General features: G+C 42.0%; 1 protein-coding gene across 5 annotated transcripts in view; it reads left to right on the forward strand.

The window, feature by feature from the left end:
• The window catches only part of chd6 (chromodomain helicase DNA binding protein 6), a 186,725-nt gene that overhangs the window by 111,689 nt on the left and 61,264 nt on the right, over positions 1–13,772 (forward strand). For all 5 annotated transcript variants that reach the window (XM_055651953.1, XM_055651954.1, XM_055651951.1 and 2 more), the window contains 6 exons: positions 4,421–4,489; positions 6,020–6,075; positions 9,262–9,379; positions 11,880–11,966; positions 12,677–12,811; positions 13,352–13,473. In XM_055651953.1, coding sequence (XP_055507928.1) covers positions 4,421–4,489; positions 6,020–6,075; positions 9,262–9,379; positions 11,880–11,966; positions 12,677–12,811; positions 13,352–13,473 — 587 coding nt within the window. The remainder of the gene's footprint in view (positions 1–4,420; positions 4,490–6,019; positions 6,076–9,261; positions 9,380–11,879; positions 11,967–12,676; positions 12,812–13,351; positions 13,474–13,772) is intronic.

A 13,772-nucleotide genomic window follows, 5' to 3' on the forward strand; every position in this document is an offset into this window, starting at 1 on the left:
GTAAGGTTGGGGCATCAGGTTTCCATGCTTGCAGTCTACTAGTGTGGCCTATAAATCATGATCATTCCACTGAGACAAAACGTCAAGTTAGGAGTGCTCAGACAGTGCACATACTTAAGGGTGTCAAGTTTTCTTCTGACCACTACTTGAATTTGAAATAAGTGCCTTGGTAAATCCATATTTTGCTGATCAAATTTTGAGGCAATCTTGCAGATTGGACTCTGTTTTTGTCTGTCATGCTGTTGACTAATGCTGCCCTCCCCAACAGAAGTAGAAAGGGGCAGAACTGGCAAGATGCCACCCAAGCCAGGTGACTCTCTGCGTTCTGGTCCCAGAAGTGGATCTGCAATCATTCATTACAATCACTCCACTCTTTTAAACCTTTACTCCAACAGCAGCATTTCTTACTCTAACTATGCTCCTTTAGTGGACTTTATCTTGTACTAAATGTTGTTCCCATCATCCTGTATCTATTCACTGTGGCCGGCTTGATTGCATAGTCAAGTACAGTCTTACTTAGGTGAACAGAGGGATCTGGGAATAACTGTGCACAGTTCCCTGAAAGTGGAATCTCATGTAGATAGGGTGGTAAAGAAAGCTTTTGGTGTGCTGGCCTTTATAAATCAGAGCATTGAGTATAGAAGTTGGGATGTAATGTTAAAATTGTACAAGGCATTGGTGAGGCCAATTCTGGAGTATGATGTACAATTTTGGTTGCCTAATTATAGGAAGGATGTCAACAAAATAGAGAGAGTACAGAGGAGACTTACTAGAATGTTGCCTGGGTTTCTGCAACTAAGTTACAGAGAAAGGTTGAACAAGTTAGGGCTTTATTCTCTGGAGCGCAGAAGGTTAAGGGGGGACTTGATAGATGTCTTTAAAATGATGAGAGGGATAGACAGAGTTGACATGGATAAGCTTTTCCCACTGAGAGTAGGGAAGATTCAAACAAGGGGACATGACTTGAGAATTATGGGACAGAAGTTTAGGGGTAACATGAGGGGGAACTTCTTTACTCAGAGAGTGGTGGCGGTGTGGAATGAGCTTCCAGTGAAGGTGGTGGAGGCAGGTTGTTTTTATCATTTAAAAATAAATTGGATAGTTATATGGACGGGAAAGGTATGGAGGGTTATGGTCTGAGCGCAGGTAGATGGGACTAGGGGAGAATACGTGCTCGGCACGGACTAGAAGGATTGAGATGACCTGTTTCCGTGCTGTAATTGTTATATGGTTATATGGTTACTGTAGACTGGATAGCACGTAAAAATAGATTTTCACTGGACCTCGGTACATGTGACAATAAACTAAATTAAACTAAAAGAAAGTTCTGAGGCATCTGGGTTTTTATCTATGTTTTGGAATTATTATGTCATTGGCTGTGTACTGGACTTCTGTGCCGAAGAAATGCTCACTCAAAATGAGGTGACCGCACTGAATCTCAATTTACTCCAGAAAATGATTGTCGCCGTAATAAATTGATGGCTTTATACCAAATTAATTGTGAATATTTATGGCCGAATTCAGGGTGGCTGTGTATTGATCTGGTTCGTAGTATCATATGAACAACTTGAGCAACCTTTTGTTTGTGCGGTGCTCAACCTACAAACGAGGATTGTTGTGTTACATTTAAGAAGAATATCAAATTAGCTTTAATCTTTCAGTGACTCCATGTTATCCCAACAGCTTTGAGCATTTTGGCACATTTTAACCATATTGAGCAAATGGGACAATTATTGATCGTACCTTATCTTCTGCTTGAATTAATGAAATTCTCTGTATGGTCTAAAAACATTTGATGGATTTGGATTGGTGTGATCCATCAAAGGCCGGATTCTATTCTTTTCTTATTGCCCTCTACTTTTTATATTGAGCTAACTTATAAGTAAAGGACCTAAGCATTAAAATTCCCGATTTAAATCTCCTGTCTTTCTACCTTTAATGCGCTTCCTTTAAGCCATTCCATATTTCATGGTCCCATCCTCATCTCTTTCAGCAACTTGGTGCCTAAGTCTCTTAGATTGCATTTCTTTGTCAGGAAATGTGACCCCATTGAAGGGTAAATGTATAAGATGTTGCAGAGTTTGGCCATTGTTGATGTACAAGGTTTGAAGTATGTTAAGGGTCTGTGGCTGCATCAAACCTGATTGTAAAAAATGAAATGAAATGATTCAATTTATTGTCATTGTCAGTGTACAGTACAGAGACAACGAAATGCATTTTTAGCATCTCCCTTGAAAGGGAGACACAGGGCGTCGCGGTTTGCCCGCGCCTGCCGCCGTAGTCTGTTCAGTTGTGCTCAGCAGAGTTCAGGTTGTTTTACTGTGTTAAGGTATACCATGTCTTCCTAGACTCTGCGTTTAATCTTATATGTGCAACACTCGAGACCTATTGTACACGACTAGATTTGAGATTCTTTCTGGTTCTCCAAAGACTTTTAAATCAGAAACTCAATAGAGGACCACAACTGGCAAAACATCATCAGAACTAATTGTTGGGGACCCAGAAATAGGTGTGGATTGCAGGTGGATGGAAAAACTGAGCGGGAGTATAAGAAGTTGATTTGACTGGTAGTTTTATCACAGATAGGGGACCTGCACAATGTGATTGAATGTTGCAGGAGCAATGGCTTTAGCTGTGAATGAATGTTAAGGGCAAAGAAAACGAGAGATTGGAGAGCATGTTTCTTGCGCTGCGTCTAGGACTGTGTGAGAGTTGTTGTGGACATTACATATCTTGCTTTGCAATCGGTACAATGTGAATAGATGCCATCAATAGTACCAGTAGATTCTATTTATGATGTACCAATGCCACATGTTTCCTTTTCGAGTATATCTATTAAGTGTTTGGGAGGCAGTTACACAAGGCACAGCCCTTCAGTGTCCAGTGATGACAAGACCTGAGAGTATGGTCATCCCTCACAGAGCCTGTATGGTGGCTCCACTGTGTTTCAGTGTTTTCCTCAGTGCAGAGTGAGGAATGTAGTGACTTTCGTAATGTAGTGCCTTTGATACAGCTTTGTAGGTTATTGGCCACTTCGGAGGGCAGTTAAGAGTCAAACATCTTTTTTGTACCTCCAATAGACCTAACGGAAGGGGTTCCCATCACTAAATGGCAGCTCTGAACACGATGAGCAATTTTTTAAACAGCAACTTGGTCGTTTTGTGATCACATTTACTGACACTATCCTTTCGCTTTAACTCTTGATAGCTTAAACCCAGTTGCTAATTTGAGCTCGTCTTCAGATGTTTAAAACAGGCCTTTGCATTGAAACGTTGGAACTATTCAGTATTTTTATTTGAGCTATTAATTGAGAGAATGAAACTTAGAAAGACTTTGTACTCCAGCCATCCTTACAAAGCAAGGGTTTGTTCACCTTGTCCGTGATTTTGTAGTGGGTGCACCACAATACTTGGGTTTAGAGAGAGGCCTAAACATGGCAGCTAATTCTTTGATTAAAGATGACCAAGGCGTGATCTTATCAAGGAGTTTAAACATAGAACATAAAGTAGGTACAGTATAAAGCCACTGTTCCTAAAGCCCACCCCTCTGTTCAATACGATGGTTGATTCTGCTCCCCGGCCTCATCTCCTTTGTGCCACTTCCCCATTAAAAAGATTTGATACATTAGATGGGAAAATATTTGCTTTTGATGGGGGGGTCCTGAAGAAAGGGTGTGGCTGTTAATTAGAATCCGTGTCACCCAGGAGTGATATGGAGGCAAAGATGAGTTGGGATCCAGAAATAATGGGAGATCTCAAGTTTGAGCTTGGTAAAATCTTTTGTTTGGATGACATTGTCAAGGGATATGTGTAACGTGAATAAATATTGATCAGCCATGATCTTGTAGAGAAGGGTTGAATGGCCAGCTTCTATTCTAGTGTTCCTACAATTAGACCTGGTAATGCCCTTTGCTAAAATCTAAACTCCAGAACCTGGAGCAGTATTTTGCTTCTGATTCGGGAGAGTAGGGAGAGAATATTCCATCCATGTTGTGGGCACTCTCACCTGCTACGGTCAGTGCCTGTATCAAAGGGACATTGGTGGTTAGTACCTGTGGGCTACATAAGTTGTGGGGAGAATTTTATGACCTTCATATGCAATGGACTATGTCTCTCTCTTTCCCTTGCTCTTCACTTCACCCTTTTGCTCATGCTGTTGCTTCCATTGTTGTGTTTGCTTATTTTGCTTCTCTTTGCTTTTACCCATCTTATTTCTGCTCCTTCCGCAGCTCACCTGTCACCCCCTGCTCCCCCTTGCTTGCAATCACCCAAACACACCTACCCCAACCATCCAATCATAGTCCTTCAGCTTCCCAACTCAGACCTTGCCACTTCTCATCTTCCCAATCATACAGTTACCCTGTTCATAAGAGTGGAATGTTGTGCATCATTGATTGACCATGCGGTTTTCTTTATTGTAGGAAAGTCAGGAGGAGGACGAGTCTGCTGTCATTGAGAAGATCCTGGCTCAGCGAATGTTACCGAAAGAGGTGAGTAATGACGTGCAAAGTCTGTTTAAAAGGAGAACTGACAGAGACAGGGCAGTTTATTACTATACAGTATCCACCTTCAAACATTTCCTGTTTGATCCTCTGACAGAAGATTTTAGTTTCCCGGCAAACTGAACTTAAATCCACAACAATATGATTATCATGCCGTTAGAACATGGTAGCACAGAAACTGTCAGCTGAGTGTTGGTATGGAGTTGCATTAACACATGTTTCCGTCATTGTCTCGGAAATAAAAGCAAAAGGTGCTGGAAGTACTCAATCGGAGCAGAGAGAAATGGCATGAAACACAACGGCTGAACGTTATAATGGTTATAATGTGACCAGAAATATTACTTTATTTTTTTCTGCTGATGATGCCCAACCTGTGGGACTATCCAGAAATATATGCGTTTTCACATTTCACCACCATGCATTGTTTTTATTCTAGAAAGCATTTTCTTACAGTGTAATGGATCATGAATGCCCTCCTCAAAAAAACTCTCAAGACCTAGATAGATAGATAGATAGATAGATAGATAGATAGACAGACAGACAGACAGACAGACAGACAGACAGACAGACAGACAGATTTATTTATTTATTTATTTATCTATTTATTTATTTATTTTTGTTAGGTAATGGTACCGCGAGGGATAGAGCAATAGCATCAGGGGGATATGAAATGGATGTACAATTTAGCCGTTGGTTCATCAAATGATTAAGGAGGTCCAGTAGTCAGCTGGTAGAGCTGCTGCTTCACAGCACCAGAGACCCAGGTTCGATCCTGACTTTGGGGGCTGTCTGAATCGAGTTTCCACATTCTCCTGTGACCGCATGGGTTTCCACAGGGTTTACCTCCCACATCCCAAAGGAGTGCAGATTTGTAGATTAATGTAAATTGCCCCTAGTGTGTAATGGAAAAGAAATTGGGGTAATGTAGAACTAGCGTGAATGGTGTGGACTCGGTGGGCTGTTTCCATGCTGTACCTCGAAACTAAAAAGATAATGGCATAGATTCAGGAGTCTAAATGTTCTCTCTCTTCCCATTGCCTCAAAATAGCATGAAACTGTATAGATTTAGTAAGTAAGGAGAGGCCGTGGAATCATCTAAAGTGTAGCAATGGAGAATTTAATAGAAATAGTCACATGAAAGGGCTGAGGGAAAACAGGAGAGATTATTTTCATCACTTACTGATTTGACATTCGGGTGAATAATTTCATGACTATGACTAGAAGGGTGATGTACAGAAGGAATTGGTATAATAAAGGATGCATTGCTGTCAGCTCAATACCATATAACCATATAATACCGAGTATATTATGATATTTCATAGACACTAACCACTTTTATGCAAGATATTATGGGGTTAAGAGCTCTGAAGTGGAGTCACGTGAACAGGCATATATATATATATATATCGCCCATGTTGCAGTCTCAGATATTGCGAAACAGTTTGCCGAGCACTGTGGATGAATGATTAAACAACTTGTTTCAACTTCCTTAACTTCAGTTGTTTTACGTTTCAACAGACCCCTGGTGCGAGCATAGAGGAAGTCGAAGAATTTTACGTCAAATACAGGAATTAGTAAGTATTAAGAGTATTTTCCGCCCCTAATTCTGTTGCACTCGGGTTCTTCAAAATCCTTGGCACCAGGGTTGGCTTGGTTATCAGTCAGCACAGCTCAACGTGCTCTTGCCACCTTGTCTAAAATTTGTGATGTGCTGCACAACACTAGTTCTGTAAAATAAATGCCAGAGTCCCCTTAAATAAAATGCAGCTTGTAGTTTGGTCATACGTGAAGAGAGTGCGGTAGGATGGATATTTGGCATACAGGATCAACATAGAGCATAGGACGGAGAAATGTGCAGCACTGATCAGCTGCCACAGCAGAATTGGCTGAATGGCCACCGTCTACAGCATGTGTCTATCATCTACAGAGTTTTCATTCATTTTTCCCAGCATCCTTTTGCCTGTTTCGTTTTTCATGCATTCCTCCTTTTGTAAATGTTAATGCAGATTCTGCCGTTACTGCTACTTCCTTACAATGCCATAAAAGGCTTCATTTGAAAATATTTCTCATAACCTTCATTTGCTGGTTAGTGGCTGGTAGGTATTGCTTTTCCATTTTACACCATATAACCATATAACCATATAACAATTACAGCACGGAAACAGGCCATCTCGGCCCTACAAGTCCATGCCGAACCAATTTGTTTCCCCTTAGTCCCACCTGCCTGCACTCGTACCATAACCCTCCATTCCCTTCCCATCCATATGCCTATCCAATTTATTTTTAAATGATACCAATGAACCTGCCTCCACCACTTCCACTGGGAGCTCATTCCACACCGCCACCACTCTCTGCGTAAAGAAGTTCCCCCTCATATTACCCCTAAACTTCTGTCCCTTAATTCTGAAGTCATGTCCTCTTGTTTGAATCTTCCCTATTCTCAAAGGGAAAAGCTTGTCCACATCAACTCTGTCTATCCCTCTCATCATTTTAAAGACCTCTATCAGGTCCCCCCCTTAACCTTCTGCGCTCCAGAGAATAAAGACCTAACTTATTCAACCTATCTCTGTAACTTAGTTGTTGAAACCCAGGCAACATTCTAGTAAATCTCCTCTGTACTCTCTCTATTTTGTTGACATCCTTCCTATAATTTGGCGACCAAAATTGTACCCCATACTCCAGATTTGGTCTCACCAATGCCTTGTACAATTTTAACATTACATCCCAGCTTCTATACTCAATGCTCTGATTTATAAAGGCTAGCATACCAAAAGCTTTCTTTACCACCCTATCTATATGAGATTCCACCTTCAAGGAACTATGCACGGTTATACCCAGATCCCTCTGTTCAACTGTATTCTTCAATTCCCTACCATTTACCATGTACGTCCTATTTTGATTTGTCCTGCCAAGGTGTAGCACCTCACATTTATCAGCATTAAACTCCATCTGCCATCTTTCAGCCCATTTTTCCAAATGGCCTAAATCACTCTGTAGACTTTGGAAATCCTCTTCATTATCCACAACACCCCCTATCTTGGTATCATCTGCATACTTACTAATCCAATTTACCACACCTTCATCCAGATCATTGATGTACATGACAAACAACAAAGGACCCAACACAGATCCCTGAGGCACCCCACTAGTCACCTGCCTCCAACCCGACAAACAGCCATCCACCATTACCCTCTGGCTTCTCCCATTCAGCCACTGTTGAATCCATCTTGCTATTCCTGCATTTATACCCAACAGTTGAACCTTCTTAACCAACCTTCCATGAGGAACCTTGTCAAAGGCCTTACTAAAGTCCATATAGACAACATCCACTGCTTTACCCTCGTCAATTTCCCTAGTAACCTCTTCAAAAAATTCAAGAAGATTAGTCAAACATGACCTTCCAGGCACAAATCCATGTTGACTGTTCCTAATCAGACCCTGTTTATCCAGATGCTTATATATATTATCTCTAAGTATCTTTTCCATTAATTTGCCCACCACTGAAGTCAAACTAACAGGTCTATAATTGCTAGGTTTACTCTTAGAACCCTTTTTAAACAATGGAACAACATGCGCAGTACGCCAATCCTCGGGGACTATTCCAATCAAAATTTCCGTCAAATCTCCTTAATAATTGGATGCTTCCAATTAGTCTTTTCACTCGGTCATCACAGTCAAGTCTCTTACCCCAATACTTACTCCAATATCTTATCCTTCCTGTGCCCTTAGCGTTCTTGACATCTTTCCTAAAGCAAGGTTTTGCCATTCTAATAAAACCTCGGATCTTTTTAAGCTGTAATTTGCATAGTTTAATTGACTCATCCTTGTGCATTTAAATATTACATACCATTCCATACTATGTTTCTTGATGACATTTTTGTCATCACACCTGTGGCAGCTCACAGAGCAATCATATTCATTCATTTTCCCTGCAATCTATTCTCCATACATTCCCATCAACACCCCTCAGATTGTACTTCTGAACTACATTCTGGGGATGATCTGCAAGGGTCAATAACCTAACAACTTGCATGTCATGGGGATGTGGGAAGAAAGCACATGGTCACTGCGAGAACATCACACACTCACACACACACACACACACACACACACACACACACACACACACACACACACACACACACACACACACACACACACGTCACTGAAGCTACGAGGCAACAGCTCGTCTGGCGGCACTACTAAACCACTTGCAAATCTCCTTTTGAGGTTGTAAAAATTTATGGTCTTAATTCTTTCTCCAAAAGTGCTTCACTTGCCTTATTTTTTTAAATGTTTTGGAAAGTTTGCTTGTCTCTTGAATTTCCCTTTGGTTTATTGTGTGCACATATGCAGGCACAGGTACACATTGTGCCTTTGCCATCCCAGGATGTAAAAATTCATTGCCATTTTGTTTTCTGTCCATGAACTAATCGTCTTCTGTGAAGTCGTGCCCAATAACGGTGCATCAAAGTTCTTGTGTGGAACAGTAATTATGTGTGAAATATAGCAAGCTGCTAGCTTCTCCAATGATTGAGTGCACAGCAAACCTTCAATGTTGCCGAGACACCTATTATTCAGGAATTAATCTTGGGTTATTTTAGTTAATCTTAGAGTCATCGAGCTGTGCAGCATGACAACCTTCTGTATATCTCATTCATGTCCCCTCAACCTCTCCTTCTCCTCCCCCTCTCCATTTCCATTTCCGTCTCCATTTGTTTTTCAATATGAACTGGGTATAATGTGCCTTTATGTTTCAGCTCATACCTGCATTGTAAATGGGCCACATTGGAGGAGCTGCAAAGGGATAAAAGGATTCACCAGAAGATCAAGCGTTTCAGAGCCAAGCAGGCTCAGATGAAGAACCTTTTTGTTGAGGTAAAGAGGAAGGCTGCAGCTCAATTGTTCGTTGATTGGCCTCTGCATTAGAGTATGTGATTGTCGAGCGGAGGAAGAGGAGAGCTGGGTTTATAGGTTGGTCATATGATTATTGACTGTGAGCTAGCAGGGGTTGCTTCTCTGCCCATGTTGTGATGTTGTCTCCTCCAATGGTTGAGTTGAAGCAGGTGTTTGCTTTACTTCATATTGACCATCTTTACTGGTACACCTCAGTCAGCTGCTGGAATTGATGTTGGCTCTACCACTTCATCATGGTTTCAAGGGGGAACCTGTGCTGATTCTAGATTGCATGGCGTCAATCCCCCAGCTTTAAAAAATCCTTATTAGAATTCTCGACTGTCAATTTAAATGCTAATAAAGAGAGTGGACAGTGATCAACGAAGAAGCTCATATGACGGGTTAAATGGTAACAAAGCTATAGAGCCATACAGGGCAGAAACAGCCACTATGCCCCTACTGAGCATCAAGTTCCAGTCTATATTAGATCCATTTACCAGCACTTGGTCTGGAGCCCAATATGCCTAGTTGATTCAAGTGTTTGTCTAGATGCTTGTTGAGGGTCATGAGTACCTGTTACCACCCACCCAGTCAGACATGGGTTCCAGATTGCAACAAATTATTCTGGTGAACAAATTATTTCTTAGATCCCTTCTAAATCTCTTATTCCTTAATAAACCTATGTTCTCTGGTCTTATTTTACTGAGAGATACCTACGCTTGTGTTTCCTAGAATTTAGAATGTCAAGAAATGACCGCTGATGGGGCAGGTTTCTTCTGGATAGGACAATTTTGGATCTGGCATTATTTAGAGCCGGGACTGTGGTTAATGTAGGAAGGAACTACAGATGCTGGTTTAAACCGATGAAAGGCACAAAAAGCTGGAGTAACTCAGCGGGGACAGGCAGCAGAGGGAATGGGTGACATTTTGGGTCGAGACCCTTCTTCAGATGGTATGCATAGTAATAGAAATATGGAACTTTTTTGGAAATGTCAATGCATTGTCAATCATCTGAAAGGTGAGGTTTATTGATTTTTACAAACCAATTCTATTGAGGAAAATGGAGGCAAGGTAGGTATATGAGTTGTTTGATGGAAGAGCCATTATCTCACTGAATGGGGCAATGTCCTGTGTTTTGATGCTTTAACTTAAATCATTGTATTTCTTATCTGGGCTGAGGAAGGGCAGTCGTCCCAGTACGTTGTGCAAGTATGGTCAATGCTCAATTGAATGAGGAGCTGTGGGAGAAAGTTTCCAGAAAAGAAAGGAAGCTAGAGGACATGAATGGTAGGCCATGGGGAGTGTTGAGAAACAGAGGGATCTTGGGAAGGCAAGGACTGATAGTGATAGTCAGCACAGTTTTCCGTGTAAAAAATGGAGTTGTTTTGACGAGGTGACCAAAGGGAGATGAGGCGCTAGATGGTGTCCACATTGATATCAGTAAAGCTTTTCACAAGGTCCTGCATGGTGGGCTGGCCCAGAAGGTTAGATCGCGTGGGATCCAGGATGAGCTTTGTGGAAGGACTGAGGGAGGGAATGAAGGGTTGTTTTCAGATTGGAGGCCTATGAACAATGGATCAGTGCTGTTGTTTGTCATCCATATTTACGATTTGGACGAGAATATAGGTAACATGATTAGTAAGTTTGCCCTTGGAAGTACAAAAATGATTTGCTACATCCACAATCCCTTGGGGGATCATCATTGTGTAGATCATCTTCCTTTTCCTTCTGTTCTTCTTGTTGATTCATAGCTATTAAGATTGATGGGGGAGAGCACTGTGAATGCAGCCTATCATTAAGCCAAAATGGCTGTACTCCCAAATGCTTCAGATTCATGATTTGACCTTTGATCACAATGTTACCTTAGCTGTCATCCAGGTTTACTGTTGTAGAAAATAGTTTTATTAAAGGCCAGTCGTGGTCTTCATTTGTACTCAGTTAAAATAAAAAAAGGCCTTGGGGATATCCCTGCTCCAGCTACGTGAAACAGCGGTTATTCCAGGACACATCTTGGCCTTCAGTGTTGATGAATTTGAAGACATGGCTTCTGTGAAACCTCAAGCTCCTGTTTGTGTGCGCACATGGGAGGGTGGGACTGCATGTGTGCAAGTGGGCCCTGAACACTGCGCACATGCATTGCCCTGGCATCCTGTCTACGTGTGCACAGCCTGGTTGCTCCTGCCTTTGTGCACACAGGCCTGGACCTCTGCATGTCGACCTGTGGTGCAATATTTCTGGCTGGTTTGACCTGCCCTCTGGAGCATTTTCCCTTTGCCCCATCTCACAGCTTGAGCCCTTAAAAATGTTCACCAAATCTTCCATTACTTTCCCTGCCAGGCCTGTTGGTTACCTGCATGCTTCCCTCCCACACTGGAGGCTGGATAACTCATTGCATTGAACGGGTGAGGGTGACACGGTCCATTCTTGGGTGACAGTCATATTTCACTAAGTTTGCATCATACATTTTCTGTCTTCTCTATAGCCTGATGAAGAGCCCTTTAATCCGGATTACATAGAGGTTGATCGGATCTTGGACGTCGCACATACCATAGACTCTGACACTTCAGAGGTGGGTACATCTTGCTATTTGAAAGGTGAAGCTGATGAGCATGTTGAATGATAAAGGGGATTGATGTAGTAATTGGAGACTCCTCGCCGTAAAATCCAGAATGTTCTTAAAATCAGGGTGTTCATGAGTAGAATCAAAAAGCACTTCTCCACAGAGAATTTAGATGCTCTTTTTGATTTTAACATGCTGTACAAAGTAATCATAAAGGGCCTTGCCACAGGAATAATTGCTCAACTTTGGCATTGCAGTTGCAGGGGATTTTGGATTTGCCCGATGACAGTGAAGCTGAAAGAGCCGATTAAAGATAATGATTTTGTAGAATCTTGTTTGTATACCCTTGGTCGATGATGAACTTTTTGGGAAGTCTAACAAGGGCGTTTAAAGTGATGAAGAGATAAATTTTCAGAAATGTTGACTTCAGGGGTGAATCCAGAGCAGGTGACATAATCGCGGAACTAAACCTAGATCCATACGAGTGAAATCAAAGCACTATTTTACATTGATGGAATCGAGCCTCGCTGTAAAAAGGCTGTGAATCCTTAAGCCAACTTAAATTCTCCAGATTGAATTTGATGGGTGGATTTTTGTTGGGTTTGTGTTTTGTTGGATGTGGATCAAGGTAGCTGCATGGGGCCACAGTGCAGCTGTGAATGGATGTGGTAATATGGAGCATTTGCCTCTGCTTAATATTTGACGATCTGTTTCCCCAGCCTGTGACTCATTACTTGGTGAAGTGGTGCTCTCTACCCTACGAAGAAAGCACTTGGGAGCTAGTGGAAGACATCGACCCCGTAAAGATTCAGGAATATGAGGAGTTGCAGATTGTGCCTGAAATCTCACATGTGGTAAAGGAATTTGACTTGTTTTATGTGCACATATCATTGTTGGCAAACAAGTGATGTACAAACCCCAATTATTAAAACTAGGAGGTCTTGCATTTAACAGTTAGAAGGGGATCTGTGGATACTGGTTTGAATAGTATATTCCACGGGTGAATTTGAAAGCCAACTTTAATCAGGGAGCAAAGATTGATGAAGAATAAATGAACATTTCTGTCTGGTGTTTGTACCATAAGGAAAGATCATTGCTCAGTCAGAAGAGGAGGAAGCAGGTGACATCCAGCCAACCCTGCCATTGGCTTCCAGAGTTGTGAAGTTGTTGGTAGAGATTGATCACTGATCTAAGATGAAATTCTGGTCTTTAAATTCACTTTTGGCTCATGCCCTGATGGTGCAACTGAGGTTGAGGGTGGAGCTTTTACACATCATGCCACTGTTAAATGGCAGAATGGTGGGGATTAGTGGAAAGCCAGTGAGTGACTAGAGGGATGATGTGCTGCTCATCAGCTTTCAGTTGCTCTCATCTGTTCCCTTTCCCTGGCCTAGGAGCGGCCTCCTGCTGACACATGGAAGAAACTGGAGCTGACACGGCCGTACAAAGCGGACAATAACCTCAGGGAATACCAGCTGGAGGGAATGAACTGGCTGCTGTTCAACTGGTACAACAGGTGAGCATGTGGCTTCCAACACTCCTCTGTTTCTGGGTGTAATCTCTGTTACTTTTTCCTCAGTGTTTTCTCTCCCTCCCAGCTTCCCACACCGCGCTCTCCCCTTTCCTCTGTGCTCCTGCCCTGCCCCACCTCCTCTGTTACCCATCCCTCGGTTCTCTCTTTATGAAAACAGATATTTTCATTGTTAGAAGCAAACCCCTAAGTTTCTACTTTAGTCGAAACCCTCCACTTCTCTCTTTTTTTTCTCTTAAGTCAAAATGAGTTTATTCGAATTTAATCAAGTTTGTCTAGAATCT

The sequence above is a fragment of the Leucoraja erinacea genome, chromosome 21 (assembly GCF_028641065.1).
Source record: "Leucoraja erinacea ecotype New England chromosome 21, Leri_hhj_1, whole genome shotgun sequence".
NCBI lineage: Eukaryota > Metazoa > Chordata > Chondrichthyes > Rajiformes > Rajidae > Leucoraja > Leucoraja erinaceus.